Source organism: Cydia pomonella, chromosome 7 (assembly GCF_033807575.1).
Source record: "Cydia pomonella isolate Wapato2018A chromosome 7, ilCydPomo1, whole genome shotgun sequence".
NCBI lineage: Eukaryota > Metazoa > Arthropoda > Insecta > Lepidoptera > Tortricidae > Cydia > Cydia pomonella.
The window spans coordinates 25,011,415-25,038,784 of NC_084709.1; the positions used below are offsets into that span (position 1 = coordinate 25,011,415).

Genomic DNA, 27,370 nt, shown 5'->3' on the forward strand with positions numbered 1-27,370 from the left:
TACGCCGCCAGATGGGTGAACACGGGCTGCGAGACGGGCTGCCTGGAGATGGCGGAGATGCTGGCGGCCGAGACGCCGGTGCGCCTCGACCTGCTGCTGTCGCTGGCGCCGCCGCCCACCAACTCCGTCGTGGTGCCCAACGAGGTATACTACACTGGTTCCTTCCTGCATCCACTTTATAGCGTACTTTAGGTGTACCACAAAACACGGTACTAAATAATCGTTATAACTTTTTTTTTTTGGACTGACAGATTATCGACTTTATCTCTATGAATAGTAGATCACAAGTCCGATAATAATTAAAGAACCACTATTGGCGTGAACCCGACCACCTGCCTACCGACCTACCCGACTAATTGAGAATTACACGACTTCAGTAACCCACGCCAAATGTTTTGTAAATTTCCAGGCCGAGCTGACAGCATCAGAGAGCGGCGCAGAACTCACAACGTCAGCCTCGATGGCCATGGTGGAGCCGAGCAGCTCCGCCGAGAAGAGAATCCTGGACCTCATGGCTGGTAATCACTGACACACTTTCAGTTTACTTGTGTAAACGGTCAACGATACGGAATTAACTTTGAGTTTCTAGAGGTTTCAACTCGATCTGCGAAGACTGTCCTAATTTAACAAAATGGAACATACAGGATAGTTGTCTCTTGGGTCACAAACAAGTCTTTCAAAATCCTATATATTTTAGATTGAAAACTGTATTAATATAAGTTTGCGTGACGGTTGCAGAGGGCGGTGAAGACGCCATCAAGCCGTCGCCGACGCGCACCATCGTGGCCGACAACAAGCGCAAGCTGGAGCTGGCCGCGTCGGCCGCCGCGCTCGGCAGGAAGAAGGAGCGCGTGCACAGGTGATGCTATACTATAGTTCGTGCACAGGTGATGCTATACTATACTTCGTGCACAGGTGATGCTATACTATAGTTCGTGCACAGGTGATGCTATACTATAGTTCGTGCACAGGTGATGCTATACTATACTTCGTGCACAGGTGATGCTATACTATATTTCGTTCCATATGTGCGTCACGCACAGTGTCGCCAGGATTGTCGTCGTGGTGTAATCCGTTTATAGTTGTAATATCACCGTTTATTGCGAATCGGCAACGCGATCATATCGAGCATTCATAGGTTGTGATTTGTGTTCGTTCGTTTGTAGTTTTGACATGAAACGAAGACAACTATTTACAACGATTATATTGCTATGTATAGACAATGCCATACTTTCTCTCTTGTATTTTTTTAAATTGTAGAGTACTTTCTTTCTTGTAATTTTTTAAAAGAAACATTTGGTTTAAAGTTGTATGTGTTGGTGAATGATCGTTGTGGTGTCCGCAGCGCGGCGAGCCTGGCGGGCGGCGCGCCGGGGCCGGCGGCGGAGCCCGGGGCGCCAGAGGTTGGTACACTTTGTGTGACGAAATGTGGAAATGTCATTTTATCTACACATATCATAAACCCTCTGTGATGCCTTCAAAATCCGTAAATAATGGCCAACATTACGATAAACTGTTTTGTTAAAACAAATTTCTTATCTGTGATAATGTAGTTATAGCTTCATAACTACATCAAAATCGATTTGGTTGTGCATTCAAATTTGGAACATCTCTGAAAAAAAAGCAATTCGATTTGACCTCTATTTTAATATTAGTCGAGATGCCTTTTTGTTCGAAATGAAATGTCAATTGCATACAATTTTGACATATGTCGTATGTTAGTTTGTATCGAATGATACGGAAATAGGCCCCCGACTTTAGTTTGTTTCTGAATTAAAAAAAAACTACACGCGTGAAAAAAGTTTTCATTTACCGTCATTTGACGTACAGTTTATCTTTTAATTAGTTTAAAGTATAAAATTAATATGTTTTGTTGTTTTTAAGGTAACTATAGCAAAAATTTCGTGTAAAATAAGCGATAAAAATATTTTTTTGTGACGCCGTTCGGTAAAGTTTATAATATGTGTGTAGATAAAATAGTGTATATAATTGTACATAATTAGGCATTTAAACACTCGTGTGATCTTTTTAAGAAATTCACTTCGTTCGTTTCTTAAACCCACATTTGTGTTTTAATGCTTTTTATTATGTAGCAGTCATATAAACTACTATTCTCAAACATGCAATAAAATGTTATGTTCCTTATAATAGACTGTGAAGTATGACGTTTTAGGTGTGGCTAGGACAAGAGATCGTTAATGGAATTTCATACAAATCTTGCAGGTGTAGGCCGGTAAAGTCCTCTTTTTCTATATACGTCTTCGGCAGGCAATTCTTTTCGTCCCGGCTTCTGTAGTTATTTACTAATTATCATATTAGATTCATTCATTCGGTTTTTACATTTTTCAAGGCGTGTATACATTAAGGTCGTTTCAGACACCTTAATTTAAGATCACATCACATTTAGTAGGAGTAAAACAAGAAATATAGTTTGTCAAAGGACTGTCTCATTTCAAACATAGACAGAGAGAATCATACTATCTTTGTCTTACTATACAGCACCCAAAAGAAAACGATGAGGATAGTTTTGTTTGTTCTTTTTTATTGACGAAATTGGTTTGACCAACTATATGTATATTTTGTAAATGTATTAGCCGGTCCAACCCACCCTGAAGTCTTCGGCCACCATGACGCTGTCCCCCGCGCCCGCTGCCCCCGCTGCCCCCGCTGCCCCCGCTGCCCCCGCCGCCCCCGCGCAGCTGGCGCGGGACGCCACGCGGGAGGTGGTCCCGCGGGAGCCGCGCGCCGCCCGCAGCTGCTGCGCGCCGGAGGACGTGTCGGCGGCGGCCGCGCAGCTCACGGGGCTGGCCATCGCGCAGCCGCAGCCGCTGCCGACGCCGCCGCAGCAGCCGCCCCAGCAGCCGAAACCTAAGAAGTTCTCTATACCGGGTAATTCCCTCCTTCATGATCCCTACTCATATTACTAATGCGAACGTTACTGTCCGATATCTCTTGACGTTTTAAACAGCGGAACCGATTTAGATAAAATTTGATATAGTTTCGTTTTGTAATAATTTGAAGCCCAAGAAAAGAAGTAGGACAATTTCTATCAATCATCATCATCCCACTCAAAAACGAACGAAGCAGCGGGCGGAAACTAGTACCAGATATACGAAATGCCACGAACTGTCCCGGGACATACTTTATTTTTTCATTTATTCTCTTTTTTCTTTTCTACATTGTTACATGAAACTAAAATAAACTTATTACCCCCAAATCAATCTTCGACTGTTTTAATGTTTATATACTGATTCGTGAACGAATAAACAATAATGATCAAAGCTTATAATCTCAAACAGAAAAAGAATATCCAGAACGATTTTTAAAACAAATAGAAGTTGCATCTATATTGATAGAGTTTGATTTCTAAGCAACAAAAAGATATTCAAAACAGTGTTAAAATACTTCAAATTTAGCTTCCTACTAAAATGTAAAGGACATACTTTAATTCAAAACCTTGTTACTATAAAACTAATAGCTCTGTGACCTGTAAACCTCGCGAATTTCCATAACTCCGCCATTTCGAAAAACTTCCCAAAACTGAATTGACAAAAAAATCTACACATTTACTGAACCTGCTCGCCAAATTTCACAAGAATCTGCTGAGAAATGCAAAAATATCCGGACATACAAAATAATTTTTGCCCAAAATAAAACGATAACCTACGCTTACGCTCGATCAATTAATACTCAGCCAACAATTACCGTTTCGTGACTTCGAGAATAATGTAATTTTGAACGTGTTGTAGGCGGCAATGTCGGCAGCTTCAAGGAGCAGTTCGAGAGGCGCGCGTCGCTCACGGCGGCGCCCGAGCCCAAGCGGAGCGGACCCAAACCTGGTGAATATTGGATACTACTTATTCCACCCGTATAGCAATCAATTGTATAAACCAAACTCAATTTTCCTTAAATTAAGAGTACATTACTATAGAGGCCGGGAAACGTAGGGTTGCAGGCCAAGTAGATATAGATAAAGATAGATAGGATAAAGATACGCGGCCGGCAACCCCGTTTCTCGCCGAGATATATATAGTGCTTTTCTCAAACTTGCAATTAAAACAAAAAATAGTCAATTTGTTTTGTGGCGAACTACTCGGCTCGCCACTCTACCAGCAGCGGTACCTTACGCGTGTAAGTCCGCGCGCCCGCGCGATGCGTAACCGCCGTTGCATAGCAACGAATATGCACAACCGATCATCGTACCGTACCTATATTTGTTGATGGTTGGATGCCAAATCGTTGTGTAACAATTTGGCGTTAAAAAACAAAAGAAGGTTGCTTTACAGGCCTAGGTGTGTAAGGCAGTATGAAATTCCTTTACATATCATCTTCACTCATCGCACCTGATATGTAGTATTTCCGGACCTAATTTGAAATAAGTCATGTCATCATTTCATACAAACTTTGTTTGAGAAAAACTAATTTAAAATCCCTTACAAAATCAAAATAACGTGATCTAGTTAGTTTTTATTACTATGAAACATATGAAGAATTTTTTTTCGATAACACAATGCTGACGAGACTCTCGATATAAATAAAAGTTATTTATTGTATTGAAGGTAAAATCTAAGAAAAATACTTGCTCCTATTCGACAGTCGTAAAAGTTGGCGCTGTACCGCGCCATATATTTTGTGGTCACAATTGTCAAATGAAATTTTTTGGCGACCAGAATTACCGCATAACATACTGATCGATCCACGAGAGCTGGCACGAATGGAATGGATGATTGAATGAAAATATTTTTGTGAACCAATAAAATGGTGGCTCTGACTGTATACCGATACCTATAGGTGTCATTCAAACAAACGTTTTTATCATTCTTTTCATGCCAGCGTTCGTGAATCAACCTGTACGGGGCTGTGCAGCGCCATCTGGTGTACCTGTCAAATTCGAAAAAGAAAATTGACACTACTCATCTAGAATTATCAATGAATTTTTACTGTGGATATACAAGAAACTGCTCTCAAATCGGTTAATCACTTAGGTTCAGGAGTTACGATTCCACACGGATACACACGTACAATTTATGACATCTTTATCTGTTGTGGGTTAAAAAAAGATTAACAGTATTGTTCAGGCGATTTTCCGCATCTCGACCACTAGCGCCTGTTTTGCGAGACAGTGTTGACTTCATGACATAATGAACCTTATTTGTTCCCGCGTAGCGTCGAAGATCGCCAAGCCGAAGGCGCAGAGCGAGGACCGCGAGCTGCAGAAGAGCCCCGACGGCGGCTCCGTCAGACTGCAGCAGATCGGGATTGAGCCTTCCCCGGTAACTAATACCAAATCATATTATTTTTATTATATATTTATATTTATTTATTTAGACACATAATAAACTTACAGAAGTCACCAAGTCGTTTACATGTTAAATCTTAATTCTAATGTCAAGTTATTGTAATATAAAAATGTCAAAAATGTAATACAAATAAAATCAATATAATTTATATATAAACCAATAAAAAAATAACTTCTAACAATAAAAGACAAATTCAACAGACAGAAGCACAATAAAATAAATAAATTTAAACTTATCATAAAAAAAATAACACAAAATTCTCAAATTAAAATTATAAATACAAATTTATACAAACAATCGTCAGAGATACAAAATATTTAAAAAGTGGTAACATTTTCTGCGAAATCCACCAGCATTATCCACATATACTGGTTTCGTTCATCATTTATGATAAAATCTTGAAAAATTCACATAAACACCTAGCCACGGGTAATAATTTATTATTATTGCGAACCTATTGTGTCCACACGGGTGAATAGTGTTTGTTCACCTCCCTCTTTTCCACTCTTCCCGGGTGTAAGTTACATCTGTGCAGTCACTTATAAAGGAATCCAAGTCATCCCGCCGTCTGGCGATGCGATGCAGATGGTCATCTTAGCCCAGTCCTACTATAACTCGGCCGCTTGTAGAGATACATCTATTATGTAACAATTAAGATTTTATTATTAAAAATTTTCCGAAGTTACGCAAAATTTCTTAACTTTTTAGATTATTTTTTCTTTACAAATTGCACATTAACTTCGGGTGCTACTTTCGTGGGGAAACTTTTTTACCTAAGTCCGTTTTTGGACACAAATTGAATACACAACAACAACAATTCAAACTATCATTTTGTTCCATGACCTTTGTATTTGCCTCTCAAAACTACGCGGGATAATGTGTTAACGTCGGCGGCCGCCCGTAAAATTAGGTAGATCATAAAAATCGTGACTCGTGGAAATCGTTGTCTCGTTCCCTGAGTCAACGAAGCCCTGTTGCCCTTCCGGCATCTGAAGTAACCTAACGAACATATCCTACCTATCTATTGTTTTAATGTGACTACCGTCAAAACATTCCACAGTAATTTTACGATCGGCCTGATTTTACGATCGGCCGCCGACACATAATGATAAATGTGGTATTTGTCAGGCGCCGTTGTCGGAGCTGCCCCAGCACCGCGGCGGCGTGCAGAAGACGGAGAGCGAGCCCACCCACGGCACGCCCGTCGACGCCGCCGTGCTGCTGCAGGACGCCAGGAGGTACGGACGTAATGTTGCAGGCGCCGGGTCGGAGCTGCCCCGGCACCGGGCGGCGTGCAGAAGACGGAGAGCGAGCCCACCCACGGCACGCCCGTCGACGCCGCCGTGCTGCTGCAGGACGCCAGGAGGTACGGACGTAATGTTGCAGGCGCCGGGTCGGAGCTGCCCCGGCACCGGGCGGCGTGCAGAAGACGGAGAGCGAGCCCACCCACGGCACGCCCGTCGACGCCGCCGTGCTGCTGCAGGACGCCAGGAGGTACGGACGTAATGTTGCAGGCGCCGGGTCGGAGCTGCCCCGGCACCGGGCGGCGTGCAGAAGACGGAGAGCGAGCCCACCCACGGCACGCCCGTCGACGCCGCCGTGCTGCTGCAGGACGCCAGGAGGTACGGACGTAATGTTGCAGGCGCCGGGTCGGAGCTGCCCCGGCACCGGGCGGCGTGCAGAAGACGGAGAGCGAGCCCACCCACGGCACGCCCGTCGACGCCGCCGTGCTGCTGCAGGACGCCAGGAGGTACGGACGTAATGTTGCAGGCGCCGGGTCGGAGCTGCCCCGGCACCGGGCGGCGTGCAGAAGACGGAGAGCGAGCCCACCCACGGCACGCCCGTCGACGCCGCCGTGCTGCTGCAGGACGCCAGGAGGTACGGACGTAATGTTGCAGGCGCCGGGTCGGAGCTGCCCCGGCACCGGGCGGCGTGCAGAAGACGGAGAGCGAGCCCACCCACGGCACGCCCGTCGACGCCGCCGTGCTGCTGCAGGACGCCAGGAGGTACGGACGTAATGTTGCAGGCGCCGGGTCGGAGCTGCCCCGGCACCGGGCGGCGTGCAGAAGTTGTTAAGGTCTCGTATAACCCGTGCGAAGCCGGGGCGGGTCACTAGTTTCAAATAAAACCCCGCGATCTCTTCTCTGGCAGTCGTATTGAGTCTTCAGTGTATTTAGTGTTTATTTTATTTTATTTATTAGGAGAACAAACAGAGTAAAATGTACATAAGGTTCTATTCTCCACGATAGACTACATTCATATGTTGTCGTTGATATGTTGACTAGATTAATATTTGGCTTATCGATAATTGGCCCCGTCAGTTCTAAAAAAATGTTCTAATATTTGGCCGTGGAAAGCCGGCGCTGGTGACTACTTTCCTACAAAAATATGATCCGATAACTGTACAAGGGCGTCGCCCAGAGACTCACTTTGCTATATTACGTTAGAATTTTATTGTTGCTGCATAGAATGTTGTCGTTTAACGCTCATCGAAACCGTTCCGTGCAGGAGCCTCCAGAACTCGATGGCCAAGCTGGAGGAGGCCAAGGTGGGCGAGGAGAGCCGCCGCCGCGCCGCGCGGGACATCATCTCCTCCGCCATACGGACAGGTACTTGCACGCTCCACTCATTTCATTTCCTACCTTGTTACAGTAACAATACTTTAACGTCCCTAGCGACTTTCACACACTGTGACAAGTCACGAAATGGTACTGAATGTAATTAGTCCAAATAATCCTAATAGTCCGACATGCTTGGAAATAAAGGAAAGTGGAAAAAGTCAGTGCCTCGGGCGAGGATACGAGACTCCAGGATACCAGCCCGCCGCTCCACCGATTGGGATACCGAGACTCACCCGTTGATGGCGAACATTTCCGCCATATTTTTTATATGGGCACCTAGCTACATTAAGAGTATTAAATTTCACTGGCCCAATATTACAGGGTTCTCTCATGTTTCACTTTTATCGAACTGAAATTTGTACATTGTCATATTGACATTGAGTCGAATTTCAACTATCTTGAAAATGTAACATTTTAAGTTCTGTCATATTGGAATCATATTGGAGTCATATTGGATTGGCGATTGAAAATTTTATAATTTGCTGCCTTTTATTTGAATGTGAGCTTGAACTGTGGACAACACAAGCCGGTTTAACCTTTTGACCGCCAAAGACGTCATATGACGCGCGCGACTACAGCCCAATTAATATTAACCTTCATGCGTACTGACAAGGTTCACGATTACGAGCCGCGTACGATAGGCGTGGCGTTCAAAAGGTTAAAAGCTTAAAATGTAAGGTCATTCATTCCGATTTAGGCCATAAGATGGCAGACTCCATGGCCGGATGGCGGGATTATGTTTCTGACTCATATCTTTGTATTTATTTATAAATCACTAGCTACTGGATTTGAACGTGCGTTTATTATTTATATTTCGTGTCATCCGCGATGATGCGCAGACAGAAATTTAACCTTTAATGTCATTACAATACGAGCTATGGCACGCGTCGCCTTGAATGACATGATCTATAACGTATATAATATTGATCTTCACAATTTAAATCTTGATTGATTGTCACAATGTTCAACTGACATTTTATTGCACAGCTCCGTTACATCACCTTTCTCCAGATTCGTTGGACGGTAATTACTATTGGTTTTGGATTTACAGTAGGAGTATGCTATCCCACTTAGATATGTTTTATGTGTGTATGTTTGTCTCCTAACAACACGTCTACACATCATACCCAAACTACACCTTAGTTTAGCACTATCTTTGAATAGCTTAGAAGTGTATATAGCGAGAAAATATATTAAATAAATTAGTTTACATCATTCCAAGTAGATTTTACCTCCTTATTCATAAAACTTAGGAAACCTTTTGTCATTTTTTCTCTTTCTAACAAACACAAATATCAAAATAACGAATAGGGACTAATGATTGCCAGTGGCATAATTTAAGGCCTGTGCACACCTGATGCGTGTGCGTAAACGTGCACGTGCGCAGATTGTTACGAGAGACGGCACACCGCTTGCGTGACGTGTGCGTGCACGGCTTCAACACTGGCGCGCATGCGCACGACATACGTAGCCGCTGTCCCGAGCACAGCGGTTTAGATTTAACAGGCGTATGAATTAGAATATGAATATAAAAATACAATGTATTAATAATACCAAGACTGAATTTGAATGTGGTTTTTGATACATGTTGAATGTTAAATGTCACCTTCCCAACATTTATTTTATTTGAATAGTAACTCGTATACGTAGGTTTCATGGCGCGTCCTTTGTATTGACGGTCATGATACCGTTTTGTAAATAAGGAGCCGGGGGCACCGATTGTTGCAAAATTTTATGAAATACAACCAATTTTTACTGTATGGAAAGTTTAAAAATTTTGGAATAGTCGCTGGGCTGGCCCATTTTATAATAGCATAGACATAACTTTTCTTTTAATTTGATAATACATTATGTTATTTTTATTTAGAATTACGTAAGCTTTATATTCAAAAGAATTGTGTCAATTTTTTAACCCGTTTTTGTTTAGTTTCATTATTGTCACATAAACATTTTGAGACACATTTCTTCTCTTAGAAGGTTTGAAAAAATTGTTAAGTCAGAGTAGAGATAATATTTCCAAAATAAAAAGAATTAAATTAAATATATTACTTTGCTAATCCGCGAACAGATAACGTGCTTGTCATTATCACGGATTAGCAATACCTAATGCATTACTATAGAGGCCGGGAAACGAATTGGATGATGATGATGATGATGATTGTTTCATGTCTTAATGTGGTCCTAATAGGTTATTCAGTGCGTGGGGTATTGAAGGGGAACAAAAAATTGATTATTTTGGCGATGCTACGCACGCTGCGATAGGCAGACACTCATATTGGCACGTCAGTGCATATTGAGTGATCAGCACATTTAATATAGATCTTGCGCCTCCACTCGATAAGGGATTTCCTCTTCTGTCACGTACGATAATTATATATAATGATAGAATAGCGAGTATTTGGGGATTCAAGTGTACAAGCTGGGACACAATACATCTGTTAACCTGTATACTGTGTCAAGTGATTCAACCCCTCCACCCCGGCGCTCTGCCTATTACAACGCCATTAAGCTTTTTTTCTTTCTTTTTTCCTTTTGTTTTTCTTTTTTGTGTGATTTTATTATTACTTTGAGAGTTGTCTAAAGGGGAACGAAAATTTGACTATTTTTGCTACGACGCACGGTTTAGGAGATACAGCCCTATAAAGATTTCTGCATGACTGAAAAACAAGACTTTATCAGACTGTATCTCGTAACCGTGCGTCGTAGCGCAAAAATAATCAAATTTTCGTTCACCTTTAGGAAACCCTGAAATAAAAAAAACAAACAAATAAGAAAAAAAAAACTAAAAAGAAAAAAAAAGCATAATGGCAGAATTATGCTTATAGGTTTTTTATGGTTGAATGCCAAGACGCGCCATAATTTGATGTTTAGAAACAAAAGAAGGTCGCCTTACAGTCCTAGGTGTGTAAGGCTGTATGAAATTCCTTTACATACCATCTTCACTAATCGCACCTGATATGCAGTATTTTCGGACCTAATTCGAAGTAAGTCATGTCAACATTTCATTGCAAGGTTGAGAAAAGTAATGTTTTTGTTTTAATTAGTATGGAATTCCGTAAAGTAACGCCTAATTCTATTCATTATTTTAAAATAAAAAGACATGCTCGTTTATCGATAAAATGGCCCAGTTACTATAATGGGTCTTAGCAGAATTGTTTTGCGAGTCGTTTCGCGCGGCGACCGGATGTTTGTGAAGGATCGGTGCGACCGGTTTGAAGAGCTTATTGTAAAGCTTGGACGGTGTTGGCAGGCAAGCCGCCGGTGCCGTACGGGCGCTCGTCGTCGGCCGGCGTGGCGGCGCTGGGCGGGCTAGCGTCGCCCGGCGCGCCCGGCTCGCCCGGCTCGCTGAGCACGCCCGGCACACCCGGCACGCCCGGCGCGCGCGTGTTCCGCACGGAGGCGCAGCACCGCGTCGAGGACCACCGCCCGAGGTATGTCACGAGCCAACAAGAGGAGGCCACACTTCAAATGTCGGCTGCCAGCATATTTCAGATCGGCGTAACTCCTTGACGCTGCTTGGGAAGTGCTCCGAATCGGATTAAACCCTGCCGCTTCTTTCCACCATCGCTCTACGCAACATTTCCATCTTTACCATTAACATGGTTGGTAGTAACTTAACTACTTATGCGTTTTTTTAGAAACGTCTTGCCTCGCACAGCTAAACTGTGGAACGAATTATCGTGTAACGACTTTCAAAAAAGAGCGTACTCCCGTCTTAAAGGCCAGCAACGCCTCTACAACCCCTTGATGCTACCGATGTCCATGAGCGACGGTAATCGCTCACCATCAGGTGATCCGTCTACTCGTTTGCCTCCTATATTATATTTTAAAAAAGCCATCGGGTTCCGAATGGCTATGTTATGGTGTATATTATGATTTATGAAAGCTTTTTAATCCCATGTCAACGAGTGGTAAATTATGCTTCAAATGTGTTATTACATCGTCCTCGTCCATTTGTACGATGTTACAGGGGAGTGTCGGTGGAGCGCATCATCCCCATCGCCGTGGCAGAGGAGGCCCCGCAGCCCGCCCCCGCCCCCGCCTCCGCCCCCGCGCCCGCGCCCGCGCCCGCGCCCGCGCCCGCCGTCAGCAGGCAAACTAGTCACCAACCGCTACGGTACCGTCCCTAAAATCCTTATTGCTTATTATATTATTTATTAATTAGTTTTACTCACCAATGCCATTCATGACTAATTGTTGTCCGACGACAAAAAATATCTATGGCAAGCTTTCTCAGCCGTCAATATAATGAAAACACATAATTAGTACAAACAAAGGCTATGCGGCGTCTACTCTGTCCAGCGTTCGAGAACCTATAACGTTAAAAAAAATATTTTTCTTGCCAGTATTCCTTCTTCCGATCTATACCTAATACCTAGAGCAGTATGTTTCAAATTCCATTAACCTTCCAGACGATTAACGTCAAACGAATCGACGGGCAGCGCGGCCGAGTCCGTGTCGAGCGGCGGCGAACCCATCAAGAAGAGCGCGAGGGAGTTCATCATACCTATAGCAGTGGAGGGCAAGGGCTACGTCACACCGAGGCAGCGCAGCACCGAGCCCGAGATGACGCGCAAGCCGCGCAAGCCGAGACGCATCAGGTGAGACATTGGCTCGCGGGAGTTCATCATACCTATAGCAGTGGAGGGCAAGGGCTACGTCACACCGAGGCAGCGCAGCACCGAGCCCGAGATGACGCGCAAGCCGCGCAAGCCGAGACGCATCAGGTGAGACATTGGCTCGCGGGAGTTCATCATACCTATAGCAGTGGAGGGCAAGGGCTACGTCACACCGAGGCAGCGCAGCACCGAGCCCGAGATGACGCGCAAGCCGCGCAAGCCGAGACGCATCAGGTGAGACATTGGCTCGCGGGAGTTCATCATACCTATAGCAGTGGAGGGCAAGGGCTACGTCACACCGAGGCAGCGCAGCACCGAGCCCGAGATGACGCGCAAGCCGCGCAAGCCGAGACGCATCAGGTGAGACATTGGCTCGCGGGAGTTCATCATACCTATAGCAGTGGAGGGCAAGGGCTACGTCACACCGAGGCAGCGCAGCACCGAGCCCGAGATGACGCGCAAGCCGCGCAAGCCGAGACGCATCAGGTGAGACATTGGCTCGCGGGAGTTCATCATACCTATAGCAGTGGAGGGCAAGGGCTACGTCACACCGAGGCAGCGCAGCACCGAGCCCGAGATGACGCGCAAGCCGCGCAAGCCGAGACGCATCAGGTGAGACATTGGCTCGCGGGAGTTCATCATACCTATAGCAGTGGAGGGCAAGGGCTACGTCACACCGAGGCAGCGCAGCACCGAGCCCGAGATGACGCGCAAGCCGCGCAAGCCGAGACGCATCAGGTGAGACATTGGCTCGCGGGAGTTCATCATACCTATAGCAGTGGAGGGCAAGGGCTACGTCACACCGAGGCAGCGCAGCACCGAGCCCGAGATGACGCGCAAGCCGCGCAAGCCGAGACGCATCAGGTGAGACATTGGCTCGCGGGAGTTCATCATACCTATAGCAGTGGAGGGCAAGGGCTACGTCACACCGAGGCAGCGCAGCACCGAGCCCGAGATGACGCGCAAGCCGCGCAAGCCGAGACGCATCAGGTGAGACATTGGCTCGCGGGAGTTCATCATACCTATAGCAGTGGAGGGCAAGGGCTACGTCACACCGAGGCAGCGCAGCACCGAGCCCGAGATGACGCGCAAGCCGCGCAAGCCGAGACGCATCAGGTGAGACATTGGCTCGCGGGAGTTCATCATACCTATAGCAGTGGAGGGCAAGGGCTACGTCACACCGAGGCAGCGCAGCACCGAGCCCGAGATGACGCGCAAGCCGCGCAAGCCGAGACGCATCAGGTGAGACATTGGCTCGCGGGAGTTCATCATACCTATAGCAGTGGAGGGCAAGGGCTACGTCACACCGAGGCAGCGCAGCACCGAGCCCGAGATGACGCGCAAGCCGCGCAAGCCGAGACGCATCAGGTGAGACATTGGCTCGCGGGAGTTCATCATACCTATAGCAGTGGAGGGCAAGGGCTACGTCACACCGAGGCAGCGCAGCACCGAGCCCGAGATGACGCGCAAGCCGCGCAAGCCGAGACGCATCAGGTGAGACATTGGCTCGCGGGAGTTCATCATACCTATAGCAGTGGAGGGCAAGGGCTACGTCACACCGAGGCAGCGCAGCACCGAGCCCGAGATGACGCGCAAGCCGCGCAAGCCGAGACGCATCAGGTGAGACATTGGCTCGCGGGAGTTCATCATACCTATAGCAGTGGAGGGCAAGGGCTACGTCACACCGAGGCAGCGCAGCACCGAGCCCGAGATGACGCGCAAGCCGCGCAAGCCGAGACGCATCAGGTGAGACATTGGCTCGCGGGAGTTCATCATACCTATAGCAGTGGAGGGCAAGGGCTACGTCACACCGAGGCAGCGCAGCACCGAGCCCGAGATGACGCGCAAGCCGCGCAAGCCGAGACGCATCAGGTGAGACATTGGCTCGCGGGAGTTCATCATACCTATAGCAGTGGAGGGCAAGGGCTACGTCACACCGAGGCAGCGCAGCACCGAGCCCGAGATGACGCGCAAGCCGCGCAAGCCGAGACGCATCAGGTGAGACATTGGCTCGCGGGAGTTCATCATACCTATAGCAGTGGAGGGCAAGGGCTACGTCACACCGAGGCAGCGCAGCACCGAGCCCGAGATGACGCGCAAGCCGCGCAAGCCGAGACGCATCAGGTGAGACATTGGCTCGCGGGAGTTCATCATACCTATAGCAGTGGAGGGCAAGGGCTACGTCACACCGAGGCAGCGCAGCACCGAGCCCGAGATGACGCGCAAGCCGCGCAAGCCGAGACGCATCAGGTGAGACATTGGCTCGCGGGAGTTCATCGCGGGAAAACTTATGTCGATATATAATCACATAACTTTTCCTTTATCTTAAAATTTCGATTAGCGTTTGTCAATAAATGATTGTCACCTAGCTAATCTATCACCTAGCAGGGCTCTAGCTAATCTGATCGCCTAATTCACAGTACTTGCTTCAAATTTAGTTTTATAACCAGTATCAGATTATATTAAACATTGATGTAATTTTTTCAGCAGCCTCGTGAGCGGCGGGGAGTCCGAGGAAGAGGACGACACCCACATGCATCGCTTGAGGTACTACACCTACTGCATTTGTTTACATTAAATCTTTATAACGCAGAGGGAATATCTTTCCCACCTGATTATGGACATTATCTCAGTGATAAGGTTACATTTTGCATAATTTCTGACTTCCTTAAATAAACCGCATTCTATTATTATTTCTAATAAACCGCAAACTATTGGTATGGGTAGGAATCCAATGTGAAAACCGCCTTAAAATTGTGTCCAGATTGGGCGAATGCTTGTTAGCATTTTTAAATTAATTTTCGCATGCAGTTTTAAAATCATTCGGCAGATTTGGACGACCCTTTAAGAATTCACATGGAGTCGCGTGTATATTCCTAGCTACTTTTCCTTGTGACTATTGTCAGTGTAATATATTATTTAAGCTTATAAGTGTAATATATTATTTAAACTAATAATCATTAACTTGAAAACACTATGAAGAAAGTATGAAAATAAGATTTCAACAGTTGTGAATGTGGTAAAATTACTTGATTTCTTTCGTGGAGAGAAAATGACTGAATGCAGTTTCGAATGGTGGATATCCGGTAGAATGACAGAATGTAAATTTGACGTAGAATATTGCTAGATGAAATAATATATTCCTAAACAAATCCATTACAAGTAAAAGTACACGTTACTCGTTACGTAAGTACTCGTTTGACGACCGGTCTAGCCTAGTGGGTAGTGACCCTGCCTACGTAGCTGATGGTCCCGGGTTCAAATCCTGGTAAGGGCATGTATTCGTGTGATGAGCATGGATATTTGTTCCTGAGTCATGGGTGTTTTCTATGTATTTAAGTATTTATAAATATTTATATATTATATATATCGTTGTCTAAGTACCCTCAACACAAGCCTTATTGAGCTTACTGTGGGACTTAGTCAATTTGTGTAATAATGTCCTATAATATTTATTTATTTACACGTTAAGGCATTGTACATAAGGTGGAACGTCCTCAGGTCGACGCGCGCGGCGCGCGCCGAGTCGGTGAGCTCGGGCGAGGAGGACGAGGAGGACGAGGGCTTCCACCTCCTCACGGCCGAGAACCTCTTCTCCACGCTGCTGCACAGGGTGAGCACTTGCTTGTTGTACGAGTAGTGTACACAAGGAACACTGTCCGTATGCCAATCAATATAAATTTATGTCCGTAGGATTATTAGTCCAAACATGATCATATTGATCATAGTTGATTTGGAAACTCGAATTTATTTTTGCTATTATGAAATCGGCAGGCGCTTAGTCTGTCAATAAAAATACATATTTTTTAAATTTTACTAATCGTAAAAAAACTGTTTCATTATCTTGGCTACGTAGGCACACAATTGCCTAGCTGGATGCCATATTTCAACTTGCTAGGACATCTGAAAGTGGGCTAGGTTTTTGATAATGAGTCAGTCAGTCAATGAGAAAAATCCTGATTATTATATTGTGATGGTTGTCGCTGAGGGCGAACTATACATATCCTTCAGCCTGAGGGGCTTAATGAAGGTTTCCAGGCTAACTCAGGGTATGGAGGATGAGCTGATAGAAAACACAAGTTAACTTATCTAAATGGTTTCTTTCGCGCCCTTTATTATTACCAAGAAGTTCACACGTAACTAGCAAGCTATATACACAGCAATCACTAAATAGAACCGGTTTCACGTGATTGGCCAAAGGGCCCTGGTTACGGCGGGATAGCGCAGACGACACACGCGGCCTATTCGGGCCTGGGCCCTTCGGGAAGTCCGGGGCGAAAAAGAGGACGCACGCCGCCACACCGGGCTGAGCAGCCGATGTTTCCAGCGCGGGCTCGAAACATCGACTGGCCATCGCTGCAGTGGACGTCTTCTCAATTCCCCCTCAGGGGATTGGGGATGCTGTTCGGGGCGTTGGCCCCCTGCAGCGGTGTCAAACCGCCAACCATGAATATGGCTGGGTCGTCGGGGTGGGGCCTCGGGTGAGGCTCCGATGGTCGTGTCCGAGTTCTTCTCTTGGAAGAGAACTCCTGGAGAAGAACCTGGCCGTCGCTGCTCGTTGCGCGCCGGTGTCCGCGGGGCAGGCTGTGCGGTCGCCGTTGCGTTGTGACGTAGCCGTGACGTCACAATATGTTTGTATCTTCATAACCGGTTGAGCTATAGTCATGAAATTTGGGTTCTACTTAAACTTAAGGGTCTTGATAAAAAAACCAAAATGTTTAATAGATTTTGAGTTACGTTGGGGTCAAAACGGGGCTCCAAATGGTTCTTGTAAAATAACGCATGGCCACTGCGTCGTCAGTTCTCATATTTTGAAGGTGGCTCGACACGCAGCCTTGTGCACATGTGTAGATAAATAACAATCTATTATTCTAAAAAACACTAGAGAAACACGCTTTTATAAATGCACGTATTAACCAAAAACAAACACGACTATGATACGATATTGCCTATCTTCCGGCTTCATCATCAGACCTTGAAACCTAATCGAATTATTATTGTATTGTAATCAGAACTACATACAGCTGCCAATTTTCATAACGCTACGATCCTTGGAAGATGGTTAAATTTAGATTCCATTACATAGTTACATACAGGTCGACCTAATAAAAGCGTATTTGTTTTGTCAGGTACGCGCGCTGACCAACCGGCTGAACGGCGAGGAGGGCCCCGGCTTCCAGCGCCCGCACTCGCTGTTCAACAACCTGGCGCACGACAACTTCTTCAACAGGTAACACCGCCCGCTTCCACGTACTAGCCAACCGGCTGAACGGCGAGGAGGGCCCCGGCTTCCAGCGCCCGCACTCGCTGTTCAACAACCTGGCGCACGACAACTTCTTCAACAGGTAACACCGCCCGCTTCCACGTACTAGCCAACCGGCTGAACGGCGAGGAGGGCCCCGGCTTCCAGCGCCCGCACTCGCTGTTCAACAACCTGGCGCACGACAACTTCTTCAACAGGTAACACCGCCCGCTTCCACGTACTAGCCAACCGGCTGAACGGCGAGGAGGGCCCCGGCTTCCAGCGCCCGCACTCGCTGTTCAACAACCTGGCGCACGACAACTTCTTCAACAGGTAACACCGCCCGCTTCCACGTACTAACCAACCGGCTGAACGGCGAGGAGGGCCCCGGCTTCCAGCGCCCGCACTCGCTGTTCAACAACCTGGCGCACGACAACTTCTTCAACAGGTAACACCGCCCGCTTCCACGTACTGACCAACCGGCTGAACGGCGAGGAGGGCCCCGGCTTCCAGCGCCCGCACTCGCTGTTCAACAACCTGGCGCACGACAACTTCTTCAACAGGTAACACCGCCCGCTTCCACGTACTAACCAACCGGCTGAACGGCGAGGAGGGCCCCGGCTTCCAGCGCCCGCACTCGCTGTTCAACAATCTGGCGCACGACAACTTCTTCAACAGGTAACACCGCCCGCTTCCACGTACTGACCAACCGGCTGAACGGCGAGGAGGGCCCCGGCTTCCAGCGCCCGCACTCGCTGTTCAACAACCTGGCGCACGACAACTTCTTCAACAGGTAACACCGCCCGCTTCCACGTACTAACCAACCGGCTGAACGGCGAGGAGGGCCCCGGCTTCCAGCGCCCGCACTCGCTGTTCAACAACCTGGCGCACGACAACTTCTTCAACAGGTAATACCGCCCGCTTCCACGTACTGACCAACCGGCTGAACGGCGAGGAGGGCCCCGGCTTCCAGCGCCCGCACTCGCTGTTCAACAACCTGGCGCACGACAACTTCTTCAACAGGTAACACCGCCCGCTTCCACGTACTGACCAACCGGCTGAACGGCGAGGAGGGCCCCGGCTTCCAGCGCCCGCACTCGCTGTTCAACAACCTGGCGCACGACAACTTCTTCAACAGGTAACACCGCCCGCTTCCACGTACTGACCAACCGGCTGAACGGCGAGGAGGGCCCCGGCTTCCAGCGCCCGCACTCGCTGTTCAACAACCTGGCGCACGACAACTTCTTCAACAGGTAACACCGCCCGCTTCCACGTACTGACCAACCGGCTGAACGGCGAGGAGGGCCCCGGCTTCCAGCGCCCGCACTCGCTGTTCAACAACCTGGCGCACGACAACTTCTTCAACAGGTAACACCGCCCGCTTCCACGTACTGACCAACCGGCTGAACGGCGAGGAGGGCCCCGGCTTCCAGCGCCCGCACTCGCTGTTCAACAACCTGGCGCACGACAACTTCTTCAACAGGTAACACCGCCCGCTTCCACGTACTAACCAACCGGCTGAACGGCGAGGAGGGCCCCGGCTTCCAGCGCCCGCACTCGCTGTTCAACAACCTGGCGCACGACAACTTCTTCAACAGGTAACACCGCCCGCTTCCACGTACTGACCAACCGGCTGAACGGCGAGGAGGGCCCCGGCTTCCAGCGCCCGCACTCGCTGTTCAACAACCTGGCGCACGACAACTTCTTCAACAGGTAACACCGCCCGCTTCCACGTACTGACCAACCGGCTGAACGGCGAGGAGGGCCCCGGCTTCCAGCGCCCGCACTCGCTGTTCAACAACCTGGCGCACGACAACTTCTTCAACAGGTAATACCGCCCGCTTCCACGTACTGACCAACCGGCTGAACGGCGAGGAGGGCCCCGGCTTCCAGCGCCCGCACTCGCTGTTCAACAACCTGGCGCACGACAACTTCTTCAACAGGTAACACCGCCCGCTTCCACGTACTGACCAACCGGCTGAACGGCGAGGAGGGCCCCGGCTTCCAGCGCCCGCACTCGCTGTTCAACAACCTGGCGCACGACAACTTCTTCAACAGGTAACACCGCCCGCTTCCACGTACTGACCAACCGGCTGAACGGCGAGGAGGGCCCCGGCTTCCAGCGCCCGCACTCGCTGTTCAACAACCTGGCGCACGACAACTTCTTCAACAGGTAACACCGCCCGCTTCCACGTACTGACCAACCGGCTGAACGGCGAGGAGGGCCCCGGCTTCCAGCGCCCGCACTCGCTGTTCAACAACCTGGCGCACGACAACTTCTTCAACAGGTAACACCGCCCGCTTCCACGTACTGACCAACCGGCTGAACGGCGAGGAGGGCCCCGGCTTCCAGCGCCCGCACTCGCTGTTCAACAACCTGGCGCACGACAACTTCTTCAACAGGTAACACCGCCCGCTTCCACGTACTGACCAACCGGCTGAACGGCGAGGAGGGCCCCGGCTTCCAGCGCCCGCACTCGCTGTTCAACAACCTGGCGCACGACAACTTCTTCAACAGGTAACACCGCCCGCTTCCACGTACTGACCAACCGGCTGAACGGCGAGGAGGGCCCCGGCTTCCAGCGCCCGCACTCGCTGTTCAACAACCTGGCGCACGACAACTTCTTCAACAGGTAACACCGCCCGCTTCCACGTACTGACCAACCGGCTGAACGGCGAGGAGGGCCCCGGCTTCCAGCGCCCGCACTCGCTGTTCAACAACCTGGCGCACGACAACTTCTTCAACAGGTAACACCGCCCGCTTCCACGTACTGACCAACCGGCTGAACGGCGAGGAGGGCCCCGGCTTCCAGCGCCCGCACTCGCTGTTCAACAACCTGGCGCACGACAACTTCTTCAACAGGTAACACCGCCCGCTTCCACGTACTGACCAACCGGCTGAACGGCGAGGAGGGCCCCGGCTTCCAGCGCCCGCACTCGCTGTTCAACAACCTGGCGCACGACAACTTCTTCAACAGGTAACACCGCCCGCTTCCACGTACTGACCACGCCCACGCGGCTATCCCGCTCGCACTCCGGACCGACGTGCGGCTCCGCATGCGACTTGCAGGCTGGAACTCTGTGTCAGTTCATTGTGTCGACATTTACTATGCTAGAAGTCAACCGAAACCCATTTGTTCTATGAGACTGTAAAACGTTTCTCGTACCTGTATTTATGTTCAATTTGATCTATCGTAATGCTGCAGATTATGCTCTGAATATAGGATAATACACTAAAGTAAGGACACTAAGCACTAGAAATTTGTAACATCAACCCTTTTTATCTCGCTTGCACAGTGGCATTAACCACCGGCACCATGGGTGGGACAGACATACGACAGAGATAGGAACAACCGAGTCAATGTACGAAATTATTCGTGCTTAAATTCCTTACTTTAGGACAACAATGGCAGTTTTGTGGAGCAATTGGGTCTTGATTTAATCTATAGATCTGGCTTGGCGTGAAGCTATTACCTGGCAGCTTTTAAATAAGTCACTAAGAACCATTTTTGTACATACTATTCATACCTTCAAACCAGTTGTTATTTAACCTTTTCGACGCCAATGACAGATATATCCGCCCGTAGGTCCAACGCCGGAGATTAATTAATCCATCACAGACTACAGACAACCCAGACCTACGTGCTAGTTCTATGTCAATTTTGACACTTCGTCGACATGGCGTGTATTACGGAAGGTGGAGATAAGGAACGAAATCTCCATGTACCAAAAAGTGTCATCAAAAAAATTTAAATGGGTGGCGCTACAATTCCTAGAGTGCTTGAACAAAAAAATCAAATCATAGACAGCTCAATTAACTCCATCAATGACGCCTAGGTTCTTAGCTACTCTAGCGCTACTCTGGAGAGATTTGGAACTATTATTTATAGCTGACAGCTGGACACTTTTGCAACAGTTCTACCATAAGAGATGCCTCTCCTCTTAATTCCACACTCCATAGCGTGTATGGAAGGAATACAATCTTAACTGGCAGAACTGTTGCAAAAGTGTCCAGCTGTCAGCTATAAATAATAGTTCCAAATCTCTCCAGAGTAGCGCTAGAGTAGCTAAGAACCTAGGCGTTATTGTCATAGTGAAGTGCGCTGACTATGATTCGATTTTTTTTTTTCAAATATTCTAGGTTTTGTAGCGCCACCTATTCAAGGTTTTTTGACGGACACTTTTTAGTACCTGGAGATTGTATTCCTTAGTGGCGTGATGCGTCTGAGTGACAGCTTTTGTGTTTGACACGGCGTCGAAAGGGTTGAAAGTTCACGAACTCTATCACAAAAATTACCAATTTTTAAATTATTCGTACACAAAGTTTTTACATAATATATTCTCTGAATAATCATACTCTTTACAAGCTTTTATTTAATTTGCCATGTTTGTTATTTTGTTAGTGTGGGTCAAATAAATCTTGGAAGCAAAATTTGACCCACTTCCCGATTCATAATAATTATGCAATAGTATGATAACATGGAACTGATCTGATGATATAGACAGGAGGTAGCCATGGGAACTCTGTGATAAAACAACGTAAACTAGTTGTGTTTGGTTTGAACTGTCTGAGTATTAGTTGCCCGTGGAAAGAAAAGTTCAGTCAGCGATGCAAGCTTCCACCAAAATTAAATTTTTGACAAAAACTTATTTATTGTTTCTAGTCCTTTACTTTGTGTACTATTCATACCTTGTAATCAATACGTTTGTTCGCTATATTTTTGCAGATTAAAAAGCTTACACTAGAGTACTTCCCATTAATTCTATAGAAATTTGTAATCCTCAAATCCCCAAACGGTTCATTGAAAATTCAATGATTTTTTTGTAAGTCTAACCCTTTTCCAGGCCGCACCAATCAACAAGGTTTTCCCAAAAAATCCGAATATATTCCAATTAGTCCAGATTTCATGATCCATTTGGAGACGAGTCACATTTCCCGAAAGTGCAATCTAATTTGAACCTTAAATCCAAATGCTAAAGTTCAAATTATGTTGGAGCATATGTGGTCGATAAATCGTTCTATGCCTGGAAATGGGTTAAGAAATATTAAGTTCTATAGATATAATGGGATACCCGCCTCTTTACTTTGTGTGTTTAACGCCAACTAATTCGTTTAATTTTCTGCATGCAGCCCCCACTTACCCAGGAGAAACTTGCTGTAAGTATTAAATGTTTATATTTATTTACCCGTTACAGTACATACACTTTCAACATTTGTTTAGGGCGCATATTGAACCAGTCGCAGAACGTTCTCCACGCACACCTCTCGCGTCAAATGTTGGTCCCTATGACTATGACAGTTCATCTTTATATGAAGTAGCCGTTGCGTAAAATGTTTGTATACATTGTTTTGAAGTTTAGTCTATTCAGAGTCGCTTAACCTCAAACTTGGATGAATTTATTCGATCCTCTTAGGACATAATTATATTAATTATATACATAGGTACCTTATTACCTTTTCCTAATAACAAAATCGTAAAATCTTATGCGACACGAAGCGAAGCGTAATAATAATACGGTAAATAATATTTTTTCATTTCTCCTATTCGGAAAGACCACCTTTCATAGGCTGATAGCCAGGTTTGCATTTCCCACCCTAGGGTGGAACGTATTTTTTTTTAATTTGTACTTCGAGCACCGCCATATTATTCTGTAAAAGCTCTCATATTAACTTCCGCATTTTCAGACCCAATATTATCGAAATTAAATGACAATTGCATAGCATTATACATATAAAAAAATACAGTTAAGAGAGTTAGGGACTAGAAGTGGCGCCATTTACATTTATATCGGAAAAAAAAACTAGAACCATAGACAATCCGATCTTGATTGGGATGTGTTTGAAACGGCCTTAATGTATACTCGCCTTAAAAAAGTGAAGTATAATTTTAGATATTTTCAATGAAAAGCTTTGTAGCTTCAAACGAGTGACATTGATGGTTAAATTTAACTGAACTTTTTGTTTGTTATTACAATTTATCTATTTTTGTTTTTCGGTTCGGTTGTACGAGTTTTTTTTTTTGTAACTTCGATAAGACAACTCAGAAATTGTATTTCTAGTTAGTACTTACATTAGTTATATGGTTTTCATATTCTAATTAAGGAAACTGTAAGTCTATAAGTCTGATTACCCTATATTGTAATAATTTATTACTATAAGAGACTGTTTGTTTCTAAATAAATAAATAAAGTAATGTTTTAAACATACATCGTCATTTATAGTGATTTATTAACAAATATTTATGTTTATTTCATATTAAAATGAAAATTTATTGATAACAATAGGTACAGGCCGTATCGTTGTTAAGTATATTAAACCTAACATACACAAGGTAAGTTTATTGTTTTTAATTACACGTATTTACAATCGAAAATTCATTACATTATTTTATACATTTAAAATTCATTATTAAAAATTAAACTATTAGGTAAGTGGCATGTCAAAAAAGTGGAGTGATGAATTCGGGCAAAAGTAACCATCTCACCTGGTTTACTTACCACCCTTGGTTCACCTCATATGGTGTAATTTCCACCCTTGGTTAACAATCTACTTTTTAAATGAAGCTCAACTGAACGATACTTAAAGGAACTGCCATAGGGACCATCATTCGACGCAAGATGTATAGGGCCAGTTGCACCAACCACAACTAGTCACTGATCAACGTCACGCACCAGTGAATCATTAAACTTCCCATGCAGTAAAATTTACGAACGCTTCAATAATGACACCACACATAAATAACCCCTCAAAACGTATGTTCCAAATATCCCACGTGCCAAAATATCCATAGGTTCGACTGGGCCGCAACATGTCTTGCAAAATGCTTTACACACAGATTAAAGCTTGTAACATACAGACATAAATTTTATTTCGTTTTTAGTACTAATTTCCCAGAACTTTTTCAGTCTTTTGTGAATGGAATTATCTTAACCCATCATTGTATAGGCCATTTTTGTTTCAAGCAGCACTCATAGATATGTGGAAAGTAAACGGAGTGTGTCGGAAACGTGAGTCTATTACAAGTAGTTCTTGTCATTAAGGGCCTGTTTCATAATACCCAAGTAAAGTCCTGAATAAGCTATTTTTCTGACGAATAAAGTCATCGTTGGCGATTCATTTAATAAACTTAACTGGTAGATAAAGTGCTATGATTTGTAGGAAGTTTTATCTGGTAGTTAATTTATTTGTTAATTACCTATCTAATACTTTACTTGTGAAACAGGCCCTTAATCTTATTCTGCTTCTGAAATGTTCTGTAGCATCTTTCAGAAATAATCTCGCAGGTGAGATACTGTAGCGGCGCGCCTGTGCTTAGCCAGCTGAGAGATCTAATAAGCCATATTAATTATATCTCATTATATAATCATTTGGGTAGTCTACTTAGAAAAACTACCGAGGGCCGTACATTAATTGGAGAGTTTTTGAGATTTTTTTTTAAATTTGAATTTTTATTTTAATCATTCGAACGCCACATGCGCGGCGCGTCATCGTGAATCTTGGCGCATTGGAAGGTTGATATTACTGTCGTCGCGCGCGTCACCTCCCCGTTGTCTATAGGCCACAATCCTAATATTTTCATCTCTTCATCAGTAAAATGGTCCGTTTCGTGTTCCAGACGCGAGGGCTGGGGCTCGCGCGACCTGCACGCGGACTTCGAGTCGATGTTCAGCAAGCCGCGCCCGCCGCCGCGAGGTGAGACGCACGCCCGCACGCTGCTCGCACGGCCGCGGCCACGGCTTCACACCCACTTGTCATCACCTGTTCACACTCGCACCGATACTTTAGGGCGCCTTTACAGCTGGACCACGAGCTGCGCGCTCCGAACGTGCACGCCCGGCGCTGCACATTAGTGTTGCGACAGTCGCCCGCCAGATGAACTACCCGTCTCTCTCTAATCAATTCAGTTAGATAAAGACGGGTAGTCGCGGCGCTCGAGTGCTAAGCCGGCTGACCGCTATACATCGGTTTGAACACATGAATGGCGGTCGGCGTCAGCGCCGAGCGTGGCGCCCGGAGCGTGAGTCGGTACACCGCCATAAATCACAGTTATAGTTTTGAATAGAGAATTACGTTGTAAAATACTTACCAGACATTGGAACGAATTGAGGATACAAGTAGTATTTTTTTTATAGATCTCAAGTTTTAATCGCACAAACGTCTTAACGATATAAACTTAGTTCTTATTCTAATTTCTAGCTGCGTTCTCGATTATTAAACGCAGTTTTTACTGGAGAGCAGATTACGAATATGATATTTTCAATTATGATACTTTTTTTTTTAATGTTGCCATTATAGACAAGGCCTGGTAAATATTGGTGCTCGTGCAGCTTTCAAATTTTGTCTTCAATGTATAAATTTTCAATTCTAATCGCGTGTTGCCGGTGGAAAATGTAGGGCACTTTCCTGATGAAAGCCTACAGTTGTAAAGGTGGCCATGTTCAACTGCCGTGTCGGCAGTTGGATCTAAAGTATCGATGTATCGGTCGAGCAAAGTGCCTTAATGTTAACGTAGGCTGCTTACACACAATGCAATGTAGAAAATCATTCGCGGACTATTTTATTTATTTTGCTGTCGTAAGAGAGCGTTTTCTAAAAAAACACAAAACCCTGATTCTTACGAATCTGTACTCTTTTGGGCTCATTTTATTCGGAATCGTCGGCATTCTCCATCTTACCATTAAAAAAAGATGTCCTAAAATGTCCGTTCCATTACGTCACGTTTAAGGGTATTTTATTCACATGTGCGTGAGTTACTGGAAACCAAAATTCTCATTCAAATTTTTGGGACAGGATTGAATATGCTAGTGATTTTGAGTTGGAAGAACCCAAAAAGATCAGGATCTGTGGGAATCAGGTTTTCAATATTTTTAGTTTGGAAAACGCTCAACGAAGATCACATCACATCGATAAGTTGGTGTCGTAAAAGCTGTTCATTCAATTTTAATTTCACATATTTGAGGTACATTCTACTTAGTAACATTAATATTAGAATGCCGATTTGCGTAAATTGAAGTGTTTCGTAGTTGCTGTTTTCTTTTTTTATACATAACATTCATATACATACATTGTAGGAGTGAAACGGGTAGACTTTTAGAAGCGTCCAGAGATTTTTTTTAACATCAAGGTGCCAGGAAAATAGACGTAATTTGTATAGTAAAGTAAAATATTGATGCAGGAAGATTCAACTATTGTTATGACGATGTTGCTTCTTTTAGGTCAACGGAAAGTACCCTACCCATTTTGATTCCCTGGAGAGTGTCGAAATATACATTTTTTGCGACATAAACGGCCGTAACTTTTTTTACGTTAACTTAGAAGTTTGTTTTTTTCACAGCTCGAAGGGACTGTAGACCTGGATATATTATGATCTTTCTTAGCTCTGTGCGCTGCTGTTAACGACAACGATGTTAAATACAAAGTATCTTCATGTTGTTCAAACAGCGGTTTTTTATCCGCTTTTCCGTAATTAGCGGTGGTAGCCGAGTGGATATGACGTCCGACTTTCAATCCGGAGGTCGCCGGTTCAAATCCTGGCTCGTACCAATGAGTTTTTTCGGAACTTATGTACGAAATGTCATTTGATATTT

At 45.8% G+C, this 27,370-nt stretch overlaps 1 protein-coding gene across 1 annotated transcript in view; it reads left to right on the forward strand.

Annotated features, from left to right (window-relative positions):
• Window positions 1–27,370, forward strand: part of LOC133520217 (uncharacterized) — an 80,781-nt gene that overhangs the window by 46,807 nt on the left and 6,604 nt on the right. Inside the window, exons 9-25 of the mRNA XM_061854596.1 lie at window positions 12–144; window positions 410–518; window positions 739–859; window positions 1,346–1,403; window positions 2,595–2,889; window positions 3,750–3,839; window positions 5,167–5,273; window positions 6,429–6,538; window positions 7,809–7,909; window positions 11,172–11,352; window positions 11,892–12,038; window positions 12,334–12,522; window positions 15,028–15,087; window positions 16,042–16,153; window positions 17,670–17,770; window positions 22,914–22,940; window positions 25,399–25,475. Coding sequence (XP_061710580.1) covers window positions 12–144; window positions 410–518; window positions 739–859; window positions 1,346–1,403; window positions 2,595–2,889; window positions 3,750–3,839; window positions 5,167–5,273; window positions 6,429–6,538; window positions 7,809–7,909; window positions 11,172–11,352; window positions 11,892–12,038; window positions 12,334–12,522; window positions 15,028–15,087; window positions 16,042–16,153; window positions 17,670–17,770; window positions 22,914–22,940; window positions 25,399–25,475 — 2,018 coding nt within the window. The remainder of the gene's footprint in view (window positions 1–11; window positions 145–409; window positions 519–738; window positions 860–1,345; window positions 1,404–2,594; window positions 2,890–3,749; window positions 3,840–5,166; window positions 5,274–6,428; window positions 6,539–7,808; window positions 7,910–11,171; window positions 11,353–11,891; window positions 12,039–12,333; window positions 12,523–15,027; window positions 15,088–16,041; window positions 16,154–17,669; window positions 17,771–22,913; window positions 22,941–25,398; window positions 25,476–27,370) is intronic.